Here is a 20,135-nt window from a genome sequence, read left to right on the forward strand (position 1 = left end):
GAGATTAGGTGGCAGCACCGGTGGTTGGGAGGCGGGCCTAGTGGTTAGGAAGCAGGGCTAGCGCTGGGCAGACTTCTACAGTCTGTGCCCTGGAAATGGCAGATCCAAATCAAGGTCAGGTATACATATAAAGTAGCACACATGAGCTTATCTTTTTGGGCAGATTGGATGGACCGTACACATCTTTCTCTGCTGTCATCTACTATGTTACTATGTTCCTATATGCATCTCCTCCCAAAACAGTACCATGGCAGCCATTTTGCTAGGACAAGAGTGAGTAAGGTTCACTTCTGCCCCCACCACCACTGGACCACCAGGGATCCCAGGTAGGTCTAGGGAGGCCTATTGGGACCATGGTGTGGAAGGGGGGTTGTGACCTGTGCCAGAGGAGGGTTATTGTAGAAGGGAGAATCTGGAGGAGGGGAGCTGCTACAGGTGGGTAGATAGGTAAGAGGGGGAATTGCTTTGGGGGAGGAAATTGGAGGGCATAAGCATCTCAAACAGTTATGTGGGTCCCGGTAGCCATATAATTGCCAGCTCGCCCCCTCCAATGCTGTCCCTGTACTGCGCTTGACCTGCCCATTTTTTATAGGTGGTCAGACCCAATATTCAGCAACACTGCCCAGTTAATTCCTGCTGAATATCAGTGGGTGGGCAGCCAGGAGCAATTTAAGTAAACCAAAACCTCTTTTGCCCATTTAAATTGTTCTGAATATCAAGGGATCTGTGTTCAGCAGAGCCTTTTGTAAAATACCTGAAGAACTGTGAACATTCTGAGCTGGATGTCCAATTCCTACCTCAGCATCCTATGCAAAATGGAACTTAATATATATAACTTAACCTCATGCAGATAATTGTAAAATTAACAGGTGGCATAAAAATATCATACAAGCAATCATTTGAATTATTTTCTTCTCACTGGGTGAGGGAAGTTAAGCACTTACTGTGAGAGGGTTCAGAGTCTTTTCAACATAGAGTCGTTCAACCAGTTTCAGTGAATAAAATGAGCTAATTTTTGATAGGTCGGAGGTAATTGTTTGGAATCCAAAATCAACATCTTTGACTTTTTCCACGTGAAGAACCTGGTTACAGAAATGTAAAACTGGTAAGAATTAACAATTTAACAAGCACATACATATGTACCACAAATAATAACAATAATGTCCTGTACATATTCAATAATAAATAACAGGCAAAACTTAAAAAGATACTTTAAGCATCTTCTATAAGAAAGCATTAAGGGACCCTTTGCCTAAAATGCACTTAAGCTTTACGCAGGACTTTACCACACAGTAAATTGAATTTTGGGGGTGTTCTCGTTAATATTTATTGCAGGTCATGCACTGATGTGCCCATTAGCACATGGTACCTTTTAAGAGTTAATCTGGGACCATTTACCACCTCTTATTTAGGAGGTGGTAAATGGGTCCCCTGGCAATATGTTTAAAAAGTATTTGGTTGAAAATTTGAAATTTATCCCTGAAGCCATTCCTCCATTGAATCAAATCTATTATATTTCCTCAAAGAAATCACCAGCTGAATATTCAGGAGAGAATGTTCAAGGGTAGAAAATGGACTTAAATGATTTTACAGCTTTGTTAGAAAAATCTACATCCGAAATAGTAGAAAGGTCTACTTTACTTTCGCCTTTGTTTTTGAACAAGATCTTAATGAATGCAGTATTAAGACTATATTTTCATTGCACTCAGTCTATGTTTTATGGTCAGAGAGTCTGGATTTATCCAGACATTATCAAAATTACACAAGAACGTAGGAAAGTTTTTCTTGCTATGAGGGAAACTAAAGATCATGAAGCAACGTTTTTCTTAAGCTATTTATTTAAATGTTTGGTGCGAGACACTGAGATTAAGTATATCTTATTTGTTCCGGAAGAACTTTGAACTTTTCTGGACTTGAAAAATTTATCATAAGGATTATTAAGGTGATAATATAATCGGTGGGATATAATCACATGATGACTACTCTAAAAATTTTGTGTTTCTCCTTCTTTATGATCTCCTTGTCTTCTTTTTCCACTCCCTCCAATCCCTTCATGGTGGTCTGAGGAAGAGTGATATAAGTGATTTTGTTTTGTCTGTGTACTAATTTTTCAGTGATTATATTCCTATCTCTGTTTTCCTTTAACACGTTTATGCTTGTGTTTATTGTTACAAAATATGCTAAAAATAAAGTTTTTAAAAAATCTGGAAAATGCAGAAATGTCTGGTTTAATATGTGGAAACAGGAAAATTATCATAAAACCCCTTAACATGGTTGTTTGGTTTCCTGATCTCTGCATTAGCCACACGTTAAGGGCTTAATTCCCTGTAGTAAAAGGGCCCCTGAGTTATATGGGGAATAAAAAGACAGATATGCAAAAAAGCTGAGCTCCGAAATTTAAGAAGCCATGTTAGGTGACTTTGTAGACAAACTTACAGTCCTAAATTTTCAGCTGAAAATTCACCTAAATTTCAGCTAAATTTGGAATGATATCATTTAACTATATTTACCCCCCTGTGTACTAAGCCACGCGGCAATGCCAATACAGCCCATTCAGAGTGAAGGGCTGTGTCAGCATTAGCACAACGATAGCTGCATTGCAGCTTAGTAAGCAGGGGGATTAGTGCCTAAAATAAGAACATAAGCATTTCCATAGTGGAAAATCAAGCCCAGTATCCTGTTTCCAACAATGGCCAATCAAGGTCACAAGTACCTGGTGTCAGGATTGCTGGATGTCAGGATTATGAAACCAGCTTCTGATAACTCCCCCCCCCCCCCCCCCCCGCCTCAGGAAGCTCAGAGGATGGCAAATGGACCAAATGTTGCCCAGCTGCCTGCTAGCCCTTTTGTTTCTCAATTACCCCTAATTAATATATCTTTGTCCTCTGTGGGCATCTGGGAGCAGGGCACTCTGAGAACAAAGAAAGCCACACAGATAGGCTCCAAAACTAGTGACTTCAAAGAGTAAAAACTGTGAAAATGCTCACCTTTCTTGCATCAGGAAATTAAACTGGAGTATATGTCAGCATTCGTTGTCTAGGTATGGTCCCAGGTCCAGTCCGTAGAGGCAGTGGGTTTTCAACAATGCACAATCCAAATGGGTTTGGATAGAAAGTATATTATATTTGCATATATATATATATATAGGCTCACAGCACTTAGTACAGATAAATATTGCAATGCTGTATCGGGGTGTGTGTTTAGATGAGAATCAATGAGAGAAAAGTAAGAATGAGGGGATGCAGAGAAAGAGAGAAGCCTTGGGGTAGGGCTGAAGATGTGGGTGTGCAGAGAAAGAGCCTAAGAAAGCAGAGCCACATGCTCTGAGAGAGAATGCTTTGGGGTAGGGCTGAAGGAGAAAGGGGGGCCAGAGCCAGGGGCTGTGGTGGCTGAAGATGTGTGTGTGCAGAAAGAGAGAGAAAGAGAGTGAGCCAGAGCAGAGCCATGTGTTCTGCTTTATATATATAACAGGAACATAGAGGGATCAAAATAACTTCTTTTCTTCCCAGTCTTTTGTTATTAGCTCTTTCCTTTACAAACTCCAGTTTAATTGCCTGATGACGATTGTGTTACATAAGTCTCTCCATATGAACTGATAGATGCAGTGCGGTATGACTGAGGTTCATGTTCCACACAGTTGTATGGCTGAATTAAAGTGATATGCATAAAGATTAATTGTGTATCTCAAGATAACATAGTGTGATTAAGCAATTCAGCAAAATATTGTGGTGCAATTTTCTGCTTTGAGTCCATTAGATAGAATACTGTCATGAGCTCATGTGTATAATTGCATTGCACTGTAAGCTGCATTTGTATGTTAAGAGTTCAATGCTGCGGCCATAATAAATCCACTCTTCTTCTTAAATGATTTGTCATGTGCTGTTTGGGTATAATGTGTGAAAAGGAAGGGAAGTGCCAATGTGCTGCCTTCCCTGTTTGTGCAAATGTACTCAGCACGTATCAATTTGGGCTTATAGGATTGATACTGAAAAAGATATATATAGATAAATATAGAAATAGATATATATTCTTAGCATTGGATGCTAACTACTTGTAATCTGGACTGGCCACTGTTGGATACTGGGCTAGATGATCCCTTGGTCAGACCTAGTAGGGCAATTCTTATGTTTGTTTAAAAATGTTACGTTTACTAACAGATACATTTTACTCAAACAACTCTAGCCAAACTTTGTCACATTAGGAAAAGGAAACTGTGAGGGGGGATTCCAGGGACAAGGATCAAAGTTATCCAAATAATGATAACATTCAGCCACTATCCAATAACCTTATCCATTTAGTAGAACCAGTAGAACCTCAAAAAAAGCTATCCTAAAGTAAACAGATAAGTTATCCATTTAAATACAGAACTGCATATCCAGCTGAATAGGGTGCATAACAAAAAGCAGATCAATCATCCATTTTTGTGTAGGTGGCAGCTTGAAGTGTGAATATTAGTCCCCTAACCCCCAAAGTTAGGCTCCTAAATCCTTTGAAAATCAGTCTAAATTATTTCAGGCCAAGTTTCAAAGGTATTTCTATGCATAAAACTAAGTTTTACGTGTTGAAATGAGGCTTTTGCAAATTTCTTCCAACACATCAGCACATACCCATCTTTTGGGCAAGATAATTGGTTAGGAGTTGGAGTGGAGGTAACACTTGCATGAATTTCCAAAAGTGTACCCAAATGTTTCATGGAAAAAGGACCCACACAAGTAGCAGGTGCACATCTATGTGTATACTTTCCCAAGCCAATATTCAGAGAGAAATTAAACCCTTTAAAAATTGAGGTAAAGAGCTCCTGCAGACTTTACACATGCAGTTTGTTTGAAAGTTGCCTTCTTTGAGGGTAATTGTATTACAAGGCAACTAGACATGAAAGACGCATAGCTGTATATTCTATATCAATTTTATAAACATAACATGTACGCCTATCTGCCTTTATAAAATAGCTTACCTGAAAGCTCCCACACAAAGTTACAGCTTCTCTAAGAGAGGAGTCGCATTGGACTACATTGGCACCAAAAGAAAATCGGCGCTGAATGGTGTTTTATAAAGGGTACTCTGGGTTGGGTGCCCTGTAAAGATTAGCACATAGCACTGGGATCTGTGCCCAACTTTGGGCACGAGGATTTATGCCAACTAAAACCAGGTATAAATCCCTGTGCTTATGTTAGGTGTAGATTTCCGGTTTTCTCTGCACATCTTTAGTGAATGCCCCTGAGCCGGCCATGGCCACGTCCCCTTTTTAATTGTGCATGCAGATCCTCAGAAAATAGTGTGCAGCAAGATGCGCACAAAAATCCAAAATGTTGCCAATTAAAGTCAATAATTGATAGCTCCCAATTATTAGTGCCAGTTGGCTCATTAGCCAATTTAGTTGTGTTCACATCTCAGGATCGTACGCAATTGTGCACCCAGAAATTTCTGCACCATTTATAGAATCCAGGAGACTATTGGGCTCATTTTCAAAAGAGAAGTACGCCCATTTTTTGACATAAATAAGAAGATGGACGTCCTTCTTTAAGAAACGTCCAAATCAGTATAAGTGAAAGCCTATTTTGGATGTCCCCAACTGCACTCCGTCGCAGGGACGGCCAAAGTTCAAGGGGGCTTGTCGGAGGTGTAGCGAAGGTGGAACTTGGGCGTGCCTAACACTTGGACGTCATTGCCCCATAATGGAAAAAAAAGAAGGACGTCCCTGATGAACACTTGGACGTTTTCACCCAAACCTGTTTTTATTATGACTAAGGCACAAAAAGGTGCCCGAACTGACCAGATGACTATGGTAGTGGTATACAGTTGGGGTTTGGGGGGCTCAGCACACAAGGTAAAGGCTATGTACCTGGGAGCAATTTATGAAGACCACTGCAGTGCCCCCTAGGGTGCCCAGTTGGTGTCCTGGCATGTCAGGGGGACCAGTGCACTAGAAATGCTGACTCCTCCCACGACCAAATGGCTTGCATTTGGTCATTTCTGACATGGACGTCTTTGGTTTCGAAAATCGCTGAAAATCAGAAACGTCCATGTCTAGGGAGGTCCATCTGTAAGGATGACCAAATTTAAGGATTTGGACATCCCTGATGGTATTTTCAAAACAAAAGATGGATGTCCATCTTGTTTCAAAAATACGGGTTTCCCTGCCCCTGGATCGGGACGTTTTGCAAGGACGTCCAAATCAAAACTTGGATGTCCCTTTCGAAAATGCCCCTCCACATATGCCAGAAAGAATTGGTGCTTTTTCATCTAGTTTATAAAATATACACATGGATGTGGATTCCAACCCTGCTTTGCAACCAGGAATGCCTATGGGTATATAATATAAAAGTGGATGCTACGTTTTCTGATTGGCTACTTTTATGTGTATATACTACTGGGCAACTGTATTAGTACCTACTTGAAGGCATAAAGGAGGTAGTTCTGTATGGAGTCATCTAGTTTTATTAGCAAAAACTTGAGGAATTGGCAGTATTCTAGTCACACATGTAAGTGACCTCTTCAGAATACCATAAGTACATAAGTACATAAGTAGTGCCATACTGGGAAAGACCAAAGGTCCATCTAGCCCAGCATCCTGTCACCGACAGTGGCCAATCCAGGTCAAGGGCACCTGGCACGCTCCCCAAACGTAAAAACATTCCAGACAAGTTGTACCTAAAAATGAGGAATTTTTCCAGTCCATTTAATAGCGGTCTATGGACTTGTCCTTTAGGAATCTATCTAACCCCTTTTTAAACTCCGTCAAGCTAACCGCCCGTACCACGTTCTCCGGCAATGAATTCCAGAGTCTAATTACACGTTGGGTGAAGAAAAATTTTCTCCGATTCGTTTTAAATTTACCACACTGTAGCTTCAACTCATGCCCTCTAGTCCTAGTATTTTTGGATAGCGTGAACAGTCGCTTCACATCCACCCGATCCATTCCACTCATTATTTTATACACTTCTATCATATCTCCCCTCAGCCGTCTCTTCTCCAAGCTGAAAAGCCCTAGCCTTCTCAGCCTCTCTTCATAGGAAAGTCGTCCCATCCCCACTATCATTTTCGTCGCCCTTCGCTGTACCTTTTCCAATTCTACTATATCTTTTTTGAGATACGGAGACCAGTACTGAACACAATACTCCAGGTGCGGTCGCACCATGGAGCGATACAACGGCATTATAACATCCGCACACCTGGACTCCATACCCTTCTTAATAACACCCAACATTCTATTCGCTTTCCTAGCCGCAGCAGCACACTGAGCAGAAGGTTTCAGCGTATCATCGACGACGACACCCAGATCCCTTTCTTGATCCGTAACTCCTAACGCGGAACCTTGCAAGACGTAGCTATAATTCGGGTTCCTCTTACCCACATGCATCACTTTGCACTTGTCAACATTGAACTTCATCTGCCACTTGCACGCCCATTCTCCCAGTCTCGCAAGGTCCTCCTGTAATCGTTCACATTCCTCCTGCGACTTGACGACCCTGAATAATTTTGTGTCATCGGCGAATTTAATTACCTCACTAGTTATTCCCATCTCTAGGTCATTTATAAATACATTAAAAAGCAACGGACCCAGCACAGACCCCTGCGGGACCCCACTAACTACCCTCCTCCACTGAGAATACTGGCCACGCAATCCTACTCTCTGCTTCCTATCTTTCAACCAGTTCTTAATCCATAATAATACCCTACCTCCGATTCCATGACTCTGCAATTTCTTCAGGAGTCTTTCGTGCGGCACTTTGTCAAACGCCTTCTGAAAATCCAGATATACAATATCAACCGGCTCCCCATTGTCCACATGTTTGCTTACCCCCTCAAAAAAATGCATTAGATTGGTGAGGCAAGACTTCCCTTCACTAAATCCGTGCTGACTTTGTCTCATCAGTCCATGTTTTTGTATATGCTCTGCAATTTTATTCTTAATAATAGCCTCCACCATCTTGCCCGGCACCGACGTCAGACTCACCGGTCTATAATTCCCGGATCTCCTCTGGAACCCTTCTTAAAAATCGGAGTAACATTGGCTACCCTCCAGTCTTCCGGTATTACACTCGATTTTAGGGACAGATTGCATATTTCTAACAGTAGCTCCGCAAGTTCATTTTTTAGTTCTATTAATACTCTGGGATGAATACCATCAGGTCCCGGTGATTTACTACTCTTCAGCTTGCTGAACTGACCCATTACATCCTCCAAGGTTACAGAGAATTTGTTTAGTTTCTCCGACTAGTGGAAAAATACGTGCTACTTTTAGATGGCGCATACTTTGCTGGTGGGTTTCCCACATTGGTGGAGCATGGGCAGAACACACAAGTATTTACACAAATTATAGCATTCCATCATTTACATAGGTACTGCTAACATTGAGGAGTGAGCATTTACACCAGCTATAGGGCTGCTATAAGTGATTGCGTCTTTTTGCCACTTCTGCTAGTATTCTATAAAAAAAAAGTAAGTGTCAATATTCAGCCTGCAGTGCTCAGCATTTTGCTGACCGCCACTGGTGTAATACCCAAAATTTCAATGCCAGTCCATGTCCAGGCTTCAGCATTGAATTTCCAGGTTTACTGAGCTAGCAAAACCATAGCCAGTTAAGTGCAGTACTCAGAACTTAATCAGCTATGGCGAATCACATAGATAGGTCTGACTTTTTTGTGGTCCTGTTCTTGCAGTTACCTTGGCTGGGTAAGTGCTGTCTATTGGCACTTAACCCACCAAGTGCTGACTCTGCCCCCAGAATAGGCAGTTTTGACTTGAGCAGCACTAACTGGGGATATCCAATCATATTCAGTGATCAAACAAGTGATTCAACTGGCCAGGAGCTGTTTCTGGACAGTTACATTGTTTGAATATTGACCCCTAGGTGCCTAGGTGGAAACATTTTGGGGTATACATGCCCATTTAGTCTTTTATCCTAGACATTTATATGCACTTCCTTAGAGCATATGCCTAGCAAAGCACATGCGTAAATTCCAATTATGGTCAATTAATGTTGATAATTGGTCATTAGCAGCCAATTATCAAGACTAAGTGGTGCGCTAACCAATTGAAGTGCCTACATAGTGTGTCTCCATGCACCATATATAGAATCCTGGGGAAAGGGGGCAATTCTATAAGTGATGAGAATATAAAACATTTTGAGGATAATTGAATTAGGCTCACCTGATCCAGCTGGGTTGTTGTATTGCCTTTTGAACCTTTACGTGCCAGTGCCAGGGAAGTGGAAATGCACAGTGGAGAAAAAATTATATTATCTGTTTTATGTTGCTCAGCAAGCTTTTTGTAGATGTCAATTGCCAGTGCAGTGTTCCCCAAGCGTAAAGCATCCATTTTTTAAAACCTAGAAAACGAAAGCAAAGATTGAACTAAAAGTATTATGTCCAGAACATTATTTTTTTCAAACCATTTCAACTCTTGGGTCTTATTCAGAAAGGATCCTATAGAGAAAAAAATAATAATAATAATAATAATGAGGAAGGTCCCATGAATGTAACATTAAGATATATAGTGGTTTGCTACAGAAAGTCTAGCAGGACAAGAGAAATTTTGTGGCAATGGAAAATTCTGTAATTCCATTAGCAGCTACCAATGTTTTCTAGTAATGATGTGAGAAGACAATTATCTCATTAACACCAGCGTGTGCTTCTATAATCAACAGGGGCTACCAAGATGCAACAATGAATTATACTGCTGAGTTGCTCCCTATTTCTTTCAAAATTACTTCCCAAAGAAAGTTAATTCAGACATTTATTCATAGGCATCAAAATCCCAGATGATATTCAAACTGCTAACCTTTTCCTGCAAATGCATTTGCTCCCAGGGCTGGTTTTAAGATTTTGGCACATACAAACATGACCAGAGAGCAGATCTCAGAGTGCAAGAGATCTCAAAGATTGGAGAGCCAAGAGAGGAAGGCCATTGTGTCATAGTGGCACCCCTTTAAGCAGGGCATGAGCTTAAAATAAGCAGGAGCAGGCTTCTCTTTAGCTTGGATATTTGATGCCTTCAAACTCTGATGCCCCAGGCATTTGCCAGTTACATAAGCCTAAATCTAGACCTGCTTATTCATGCCCACATCTTTTTGTCTTCTTATGCCTTTTCATTCTAAATCATCTGCTCTTCTCTGCAATTGCTGCACTATGCAAGCCACATTACATTTCAGACTTTCTCTCTACTTGTCCCATCCTGTGCCATAAGCTCCCTTCGTACATTCGGAGTGCCGTCTTTCTCTCTCTCTCTATCTTCCAGTTTATTCTAGCTAGTCTACCTGAGACATTACTGACTCCACCTCTTTATTATTTGTCCTCTTACCATGTACGTTTATATTTTCTACAACTTCTACTACTGTTAATGAAAGACAACCTTCAGGGCCAGTGCAAAGGTGTTCTGTGCCCTAACTGATCCCTCAACCTTAAGTCCCACTCAGTTATCTTTTAGGGCCCTAGAGGACTCCCTTACACGTGATAATTAAACTCACCAATTATCCTTACCCCAAAATCAACCATCACAGAAAAATCTATGGAGAAGTAACCTAATGGTTAGAGCACCAGGCTTAACACCTGCAGGTGGCCGGTTCAAATCCCACTGCTGCTCCTTGTGATCTTGAGCAAGTCACTTAACCCTCCATTGCCTCATCAACAAATCTAGATTGTGAGTCATCCAGGGACAGAGAAATACCCACTATACCTGAATGTAACTCACCTTGAGCTACCAGTGAAAAAGGTGTGAACAAGATCCAAATAAATAAAATAATTGTGTATCATACTTTTTGGATATTAAACTTGTTCTTTACATAGACATAATGGAGGTAATTTCATAACATGGCACGTATAGATATTCTCAGAAAAGTGCCCATGTGGAGGGTAATTCTAAAACAGAAAGGGTTAACAGTTTGAACATAATCTGGTATTTAATGCCCATGAGTACATAGACCCTCAAATGTAGTAGTTTGTAAAGAATCAGGGAGCAACTAAAGGCACTGTTTAAGCTGATTCTATAAGATAAGTACCTACATTTTTTATAGTACAGTGGCAGATAATACGCTTACATTTAAGTATGATCATTTACACCAATCCTACATCTGGTGTAAATGTTTGCACCTAAATGTTACACAGAGCACTGGCAGTATTTTATAATTTGCATACTCCGCCCATACTTTGCCAAAGTTCGGCCCATGTGTACACCCCCTAGCAAAGGCCTTCAAATCATGTTGCATACTTGCCACTAGTTGGTAATCTATAAGAGATTATGTATTCGCATAGGTGGTCACTTGCATGTGTAAATGACTGGAATACAATCATTCCCCTGCATTCTTGCCCCCTTTATACCTATTTTATAAATTCAGCTGAGGTATTAGCTTACTGTACAATGTTCAAGTACTATAACTCCGCTAATAAATTTAGGGGTAAACATTTAGCTGGTGGTGATGAGCATTTGGCTGACTGCCACCGGCTTTATTCCTGGATATTCACTGCCAGACCATGCCCGGGCTTCAGCATTGAATATCCGATTTTTGCGGAGCCAGCTAAGTCAATATGGGTTAGCACATAAAGACAGAACTGATTTTTATGCAGTCCTATTTATGTGGTTAACCTGGCCAGTTAAATGCTGAATACCGACTCCGCCCCCAGTACAGCTCCAAAATAGTTGGTTTTCACTTAGGTGCTAACTGCTAATTTTCACTGAAAATTAGCCCCGAACAGGCAATTCAACCAGTCAGCGGCCGTTTCTGACCGGTTAAATCGCTTTGAATGTCCAAAAAACATACAAATACTTTCACACAAATTCATACCTGCTCAGAGGCAAATGGAAATGCGTCCATGTACTCTGTGGGCCCAATATTCAGTGCGAGTTAACTGGCTGGGAACGGCTGCTGACTGGTTAACCCGTGTCTCAGTGGATAACCAGTCATTTTCAGTGGCATTTAACCGGTTATCACCACTGAAAATGCCTGGATAGCGTCAAAAATAAAGCTGGCAATGTTGAGGTGTTCTGAGGGCTTTCCGGGGACATGACCAGTTATGTCCCAATATTCAGAACTTACCTGGTCAGGCTTAGCAGTCAAATAAGGCTGCATAAAAAGCAGGCCTATCTTTGCCTGCTAAACCATGGCCGGTTAAGTCTGAATATCGACTTAACTGGTCATGTGCTAGTTGGCATTGAAAAACCTGGATACTCAATGCCAGTCACTGGAAATGGCCCGGCTCTGCCGAAACTAGTCATCTGGGAATGCTTACACGTAGATCATGTAAAAGTAGACACAATTTTTCAGTGTACTTTCATTTTACACGTGTATATCCATGAACAATTTTATAGTAATTTTCCACATGTAAAATATGGTTTACATGTGGAATATACTTATTATTATTATTAGCATTTGTATAGCGCTACCAGACACACGCAGCGCTGAACACCTGACACAGAGAGACAGTCCCTGCTCAATAGAGCTTACAATCTAAAGTAATACAGATAGACAGGACAATAAGGGCAAGTACTGGGTGAGAAGGAACAAGGGGAGGCAAATGGGTAGTGGCTAGGAGCCAAAAGCAGCAATGAAAAGGTGGGTTTTCAGCATTGATTTGAAAATAGGTAGAGATGGAGCAAGTCGTACAGGCTCAGGAAGTTTATTCCAGGCATAAGGTGCCGTGAGAGAAAAGGAACAAAGCCTGGAGTTAGCAGTGGAGGAGAAGGGGGACGACAAGAGAGACTTGTCCAGCGAGCGGAGATCATGGGGAGGAATGTAGGGAGAGATGAGAGTGGAGAGGTAGTGGGGGGCTGCAGAATGGATGCATTTAAAGGTCAGTAAGAGAAGTTTGAACTGTATATGGAAGTGGACAGGGAGCCAGTGAAGCGACTTGAGGAGTGGGCTAGTGTGGGTATAACGATTTTGGCGGAAAATAAGCCATGCTGCAGAATTTTGGACAGATTGGAGAGGAGAGAGATGACTTAATCTCCAAAAGCACTGCCAGATAATACTCTACATCTAATCCATTGATGAGAAAGGGCTTTTTGCATAGAATCATTGGAGCACTAAGGGCTCCTTTTACAAAGCCGCGCTAACGATTCTGACACAGCAAATGTGACAAAGTCCATTCAACTCCTATGGGCTTCCTCGCATTTGCTGCACGGGAGTTGCAAGTGTGGCTTTGTAAAAGGAGCTCTGACTCTTTTATTAAAAGTGTACTGAAATCTGGGCTTAACACGTTCTAATGCAGGATTTTCTTGCATGTTAAGCCCAGATTTAGTGTGGCACTTTTAAGGGCGTATGGAGGAAGGGTTTATTTCCAGGTCATGCGTTTGTGCATGTGACTCACAAATATTTAACGTGGGAGCAGTTATCGCCTCCTATTTAAGAGGCACTATGTGCTCCCATGTTTACTTTGTGTTATCCGGTTAGCATATGCTAATCATAACACACTAGCCAGATAATACAGGAATGTCCAATCTGCCCATGATACACCCCCATCTATAAAAAAATATATTTTGTAATATAGTTAACACACACTGAAGACCAGATTAGGAAATGGCGCCCATATTTGGATTCCAAAAAAATGAGTTCTGATCACTGTTCTATAAACGGCACTCAGAGTTGGGTACCATTTATAAAATAATAACGCTGGGATTCATGCCCAGTTTTGGGCGCAAGGATTGCACATGCAGTTTTCGGCGCCATTTATAGAATTTGGGGGCCTAGTGGTTAGGGTGGTGGACTTTGGTCCTGGGGAACTGAGGAACTGAGTTCGATTCCCACTTCAGGCACAGGCAGCTCCTTGTGACTCTGGGCAAGTCACTTAACCCTCCATTGCCCCATGTAAGCCGCATTGAGCCTGCCATGAGTGGGAAAGCGCAGGGTACAAATGTAACAAAAATAAAATAGATACTATTGGAGATTCTACATGGAATGTTGCTAGTATTGGAGATTCTACATGGAATGTTGCTATTCCACTAGCAACATTCCATGTAGAAGGCTGCGCAGGCTTCTGTTTCTGTGAGTCTGACGTCCTGCACGTATGTGCAGGACGTCAGACTCACAGAAGCAGAAGCTTGCGTGGCCACATTGGTGATCTGCAAGGGCCGACTTCTACATGGAATGTTGCTAGTGGAATAGCAACATTCCATGTAGAATCTCAAATAGTAGCAACAGTGGAGGAGTGGCCTAGTGGTTAGGGTGGTGGACTTTGGTCCTGAGGAACTGAGTTTGATTCCCACTTCAGGCACAGGCAGCTCCTTGTGACTCTGGGCAAGTCACTTAACCCTCCATTGCCCCATGTAAGCCACATTGAGCCTGCCATGATTTGGAAAGTGCGGGGTACAAATGTAACAAAAAAAAAAAAACTGGCAAAATACCAAAAACCATTTTAACATGTTTTACAGTATCCTGTTTTCCCTCACTAACACCAGGTTCCACATTAGGAGTCACGGACCAAGAAAGGAATCTAGGTGGCTACAGGGGGGGCAGGGGACAGAGGAGAATTGTGTGGCAATGGCGGTCCGGGCAGGCTGGTTGGGCGTTTGTTTCAGACCATTGATTGGTTCCTTGGTCTTGTGACGTTGCGGGACAGTGAGAGCCAGTGAAACGCTGAACTACAGACTTACAAACCCTACGCTGCCACAGTGCCACGGAGTCAGCTTCAGAACATTGGAGGTGCTTTTTATTATAGTAGATTGATTGTATTTGTGTTTTGTCATTTAATAAAAATATCATTGGAAAAAAAATACATTTCCTCTGACTCCCTTAGCTGAACAGGGTCTTTCTGGTCAGCAATGTTCTCGTTTCTATATGCAGTGAAGCACATTCTGCTGCATGGCTCTGCCCACGAGCCTGCAGCTCCTGACGCTGTCTCCAAGGCACCCAATGCTGCTTTGTGCCTCTGCGCGCCCAACCATCTCAGGACACAACAAGTCCAGTCAAAAGAAAAAAAAATCTTTAGGAGGCTTACCAGAGCTCTCCCCATCTTGCCTTGAACACCCCCGCAGCAGTGCCATGCCACTGGAACTGGTGCAGCACTCCAAATTGTGCCAGTTCCAATGCAGGCCCAATCCTGTCTCCTCATATGTGAGAACGGTCACACACAGCAGGCCCAGTGCAACCTACCTTTACTGCCCCTTGTGCGCCCCAGTCCACCCATTCACACATGGAGCACAGCCTCTGCACCCAGGTCACATCAGCTGTTTCCAGCTCAGTGCTGCCTCTGAAAACATCGTAGTCAGCACAATGCTGCCCAACACTGCAGTGCTCAAGCACCTGCAACAACTGCACACACCCTGGCCTTGGCCCTGAACCCCCATCTCATTGCAGGACCCAGGTACTATTTTTTTTAACTTTAACCCTACTAGCTTACATTAGCATATGTGTACATACATGTGCTCATACATGTATACATGCCAATATCTTGCCTAAGCTGTATTCTGTAACTACAATGTACATACATTTATTTATTTATTTATTTACATTTTGCTCACACCTTTTTCAGTAGTAGCTCAAGGTGAGTTACATTCAGGTACATTGGATATTTCTCTGTCCCAGGAGGGCTCACAATCTAAGTTTGTACCTGAGGCACTGGAGGGTTAAGTGACTTGCCCAAGATCACAAGGAGCAGCAGTGGGATTTGAGCCAGCCACCTCTGGATTGCAAGACCACTAGGCCACTCCTCCACTACATATCTTCAATAGTGGATGGTTTGCAGATGGGTGTACACACAGCGAGGTATGAGTGGAGCATGGGCAGGGGCACACATTTGCACACATATCTTATAGAATACTGTAAGTTATCTGCACTTCAACAGAATTTAGGTGCACATACTTACACCGGCTCAATGGATAGCAAAAGTGCCCACACTTAAGCTAAGGTTATAAGACATCCTTGATTTTCACGGATTGTCCCTGATTTTTAGACCTGTGTCCCCGACTCCTTATCTGGCTACCTTCTGTCCCCAGTTTTAGAGTCTATGCAGTGTTTAGTTCTGGTCACTGTATCTCAAAAAAGATAATGCAAAATTAAAAGGGTTCAAAGAAGAGCAACCAAAATGGTAAAGGGGATGGAACTCCACTCATATGAGGAAAAGCTAAAGAGATTAGGACGCTTCAGCTTGGAAAAGAGACGGCTGAGGGGAGATATGAATGAGGTCTACAAAATCCTGAGTAGTGTAGAACAAGTAGAAGTGAATCAATTTTTTACTCTTTCAAAAAGTACAAAGACCAGAGGACAAGCAAAAAATTATATAGAAATACTTTTCAACACAAATAGGAAATATTTTTTTACTCAATGAATAGTTAAGCTCTGGAACTCATTGTCAGAGGATGTGGTAACAGCAGTTAGCATATCTGGGTTTAAAAAAGGTTTGGACAAGTTCCTGGAGGAAAAGTCCAAAGTCTGCTATTCAATTAGACATGGGGAAGCCACTGGGATTGGTAGAATTGAATGTTGCTACTATTTGGGTTTCCGCCAAGTACTTGTGACCTGGATTGGCCACAGTTGGAAACAGGATATTGGGCTAGATGGACCATTGGTCTGAATCAGTATGGCTATTCATATGTTCTGTATTTATTCTTGTCCCCTCTTGCTCCCCCTCATCCCCTCAAACCTATCTTCATGTCTCCTTGGTATTTGCTCTGTTGTCAGCATAGAAAAGAACAGTGCCGTGCTGCAGAGCCCCCGCTCAAGTGTGCTGCAAGTCAATGCCAGATCCTGCCCACATGACAACAAGAAATGTGCATCACAGGGTGTAAGGCCCAGCAGAAACTCACAGTGTGCATGAATGAAGGCTCCACTTCATGCCCCTGTTCTTTTTTATGCTGACAAAAGAGCAAATATGAAGGAACCGCAAAAGGAGGTTTCAGGGCAGAAACAATATGGCAGAGAGGAGAAAGAAATAATGAGGGTGGACTGGAAACCAAGAGAAGAGAGGAGAGAAAGGTCAAGTTCTGGACTAGGTCAGAGGGAAAAGAGAGACTGCTAGACTGGGAATGGGGCTGAGAGTGAGATGCTGCTAGCTGAACTGAAAGAAAGAAAGGAGGAGAGTGGAATGGAGATGGCTGGACTGGAAGGGGGAGGAGAGAGAAAGGTGGAGATGACTGGAAAGGAGAGGATGGAAAAAGATGGCGATGATTGAATTGGGGCGGGAGTTCAGAAAGACATGGAGATGCTGAACTGGAAGGGGAGAGGTGAAGTGGAGAGGCTGGACTGAAAAGGGAGTGGAGTGAGAGGTGGAGATGGTGGAGCAGAAGGGGATAAAAGAGAGAGGTGGAAGCACTGGATTGAAAGGAGGACAGGAGAGGAGAGAGGGTTGGAGATGCTGGGTCACAGCACTTATGCATGTATATACCCTGTTACAATAGTATTCTTTTAAGGAATGTAGGTACTTGTGTTTGGTTATAGAATAGGCTTCTACCAGTTGCCTTCTGGTTGCCTAATTGTAGGCACACAGCTAAAGAATTTTTCTCTATCTACAATTTAGAGTTAATTACACTTTCAGAGGTACAAAAAATTCTGATAAAAATTACCTTCTATAGGTGTCAGTACTCCTCACACAAAGCTGTAAATATTTCTTGCAAAAAAAAGTGTGATATTGAGAGACTCATCCCACAGAACATAACTTTTCTGAGTGCCATTTCTCCTACAGAGAACTGGGTCTTCCCTTTAACCCATACTGTACATGATTAACTCTACATTACAGAGGTTATTTCATTCACTGAATGAGTTGAAAATTGTTTTCTTTGACTTTTTTTTAGATATATTAGAAACAAGAAGCCAACAAAAGTTGGACCACTAAAAGGGACAATCAGGGAAGACAAGCCTATAGTAGAGAGACTAAATGAATTATTTGCCTCAGTCTTCACCGAGAAAGATGTAGGAGAGATACCGGTGCCAGAAATGGTATTCAGTACTGACGAGTCAGAAAAAAATAAATCTTTGTAAACATGGAAGATGTAATGGAGCAGTTTGACAAATTAAAAACTAGCAAATCACCTAGACTGGATGGTACGCATACCAGAGTACTGATAGAATTGAAAAATGAACTTGCAGAATTATTGTTAGTAATATATAATTTATCCTTAAAATCAAGCATGGTACTGGAAGATTGGAGGGTGGCTAATGTAACGCCGATTTTTAAATAGGGTTCCAGAGGTGATATGGGAAATTATAGACCTGTAAGCCTGACATCAGTGCCAGGTAAAATGGTAGAGACTATTATAAAGATCAAAATTAGAGAGCATACACATAAGCATGGATTAATGATACAAAGCCAACATGGTTTTAGTCAAGGGAAATCTTGCCTCACCAATCTACTACTTTTCTTTGAAAGGGTGAATAAGCATGTGGCTAAAGGTGAGCCGGTCCATATTGTGTATCTGGGTTTTCAAAAGGCATTTGACAAAGCACCTCAAGAAAGACTCCTGAGGAAATTAGAAAGGCATGGGATAGGAATCTATGTCCTATTATGGATTAAAAACTGGTTAAGAGATAGAAAACAGAGAATATGGTTAAATGATCAGTATTCTCAATGGAGCAAGATAGATAGTGGGGCTCCCCAGGGGTCTGTGCTGGGACCGCTGCTTTTTAACATATTTACAAATGATCTAGATATGGAAATAACTAGTGAGGTAATTAAATTTGCTGATGACATGCCATTGTATCACACCTCGAATACTGTGTGCAGTTCTGGTCACTGCATCTCAAAAAAGATATAGTGGAATTAGAAATGGTACAGAGAAGGGTGACAAAAATAATAAAGGGAATGGGATGACTTCCCTATGAGGAAAGGCTAAAGTGGCTATGGCTCTTCAGCTTGGAGAAGAGATAGCTGAGGGGGAGATATGATAGAGGTTTAAAAAATAATGAGTGGAGTGGAACAGATAGATGTGAATCGCTTGTTTACTCTTTCCAAAAATACTAGGACTAGGGGGCACACAAAGAAGCTACTAAGTAGTACATTTAAAACAAATCAAAAAAAAATATTTTTTCACTCAACCAGTAATTAAACTCTGGAACTTGTTGCCATTGAATGTGGATAAAGCAGTTAGCTTAGCAGGGTTTAAAAAAGGTTTGGATAATTTCTAAAAGAAAAGTCCATAAGCCATTATTAAGATGGACATGGGAAAATGCACTGCATATTCTAGGATAAGCAGCATAAAATCTGTTTTGCTTGTCTGAGATCTTGCCAGGTACTTGTGACCTGGATTAATCACTGGATACTTGGCTTGATGGACCTTTGATCTGTCCCTGTATAGCAATGCTTATGTTCTTATGAAGCAGATTACACTGGAAAAGTAACCACATTCATTATTTTAAAACATCTATTGTGGGTAATTTTATAACTGCCTGCATTGGTGAACAGCACATGCAGGCTTTTCCCTCTGCAGGATTCTGAAAGTGAAAGTTATGTGCATACTTTCACTTTGAAAATTATCCCAGAAGTACACATTTACACAGGCTACTTTGTGCGGATACATTTCTAAGTAAACACAGTTGCGTATTTTTGAAAATTCAAAAGTAAGTGCGTATTTCCAAATTCCGTACTAAACTCAGCACTTACAAGCACTTCCCCATATAGCAGATATAAGTACAAGCAAAATGGCAGCACAAGCACACTGCTTTAACCGTAGAAAGGGCTCTGAAAATTACTCTCTTAAACTGATATGAAACTGATATGAATAGAGAAATTTAAAGGAGAGTCATACTGCATCATTTATCTTCATATCAATGCATAACTAGCCTGTGGAAAAACCACGTGAAGGGATATTCCATAATCTAGGCTCCAGCATTTGCATGTCTCTTCTACACGTCAGTGTTCAGAACACCAGTGTTTACATGCCTAAGGGTACCTAAGTGCTATTTTACAATGACACATATAACTTATAGTATGCAAATACATGATGGCATATACATTGGTAGAGATAATTGCTTTTGAATTTGGAAACGATGGACGCCAAGGCTTATGGTGCTGCTACAAAATTTATAATTTGAGAGACTGTTCCTGAAGAAGAAGCAGTAGAAATGCAGACTCTGTCAAGCAGCTTCCCGCTATGTGATTTCAAGATAAGTGCCAGCCTTGTTTGACTTATGCATTTTTGGCACGCTATCCCTATGAGGGGATGTTTTCTTATTGTACTGTGGACAGATTGGATATAAGAAAAATAAAGGC

General features: G+C 41.6%; 1 protein-coding gene across 1 annotated transcript in view; it reads right to left on the reverse strand.

Annotated features, from left to right (window-relative positions):
* Positions 1–20,135, reverse strand: part of SERPINB5 (serpin family B member 5) — a 70,050-nt gene that overhangs the window by 18,931 nt on the left and 30,984 nt on the right. Inside the window, exons 2-3 of the mRNA XM_030207459.1 lie at positions 9,154–9,331; positions 945–1,082 (exon numbers count right to left, since the gene is read on the reverse strand). Of these exons, the coding sequence (XP_030063319.1) occupies positions 945–1,082; positions 9,154–9,321 (306 nt within the window). The 5' untranslated portion in view covers positions 9,322–9,331. The remainder of the gene's footprint in view (positions 1–944; positions 1,083–9,153; positions 9,332–20,135) is intronic.

Source organism: Microcaecilia unicolor, chromosome 1 (genome assembly GCF_901765095.1).
Source record: "Microcaecilia unicolor chromosome 1, aMicUni1.1, whole genome shotgun sequence".
Classification (NCBI taxonomy): Eukaryota; Metazoa; Chordata; class Amphibia; order Gymnophiona; family Siphonopidae; genus Microcaecilia; species Microcaecilia unicolor.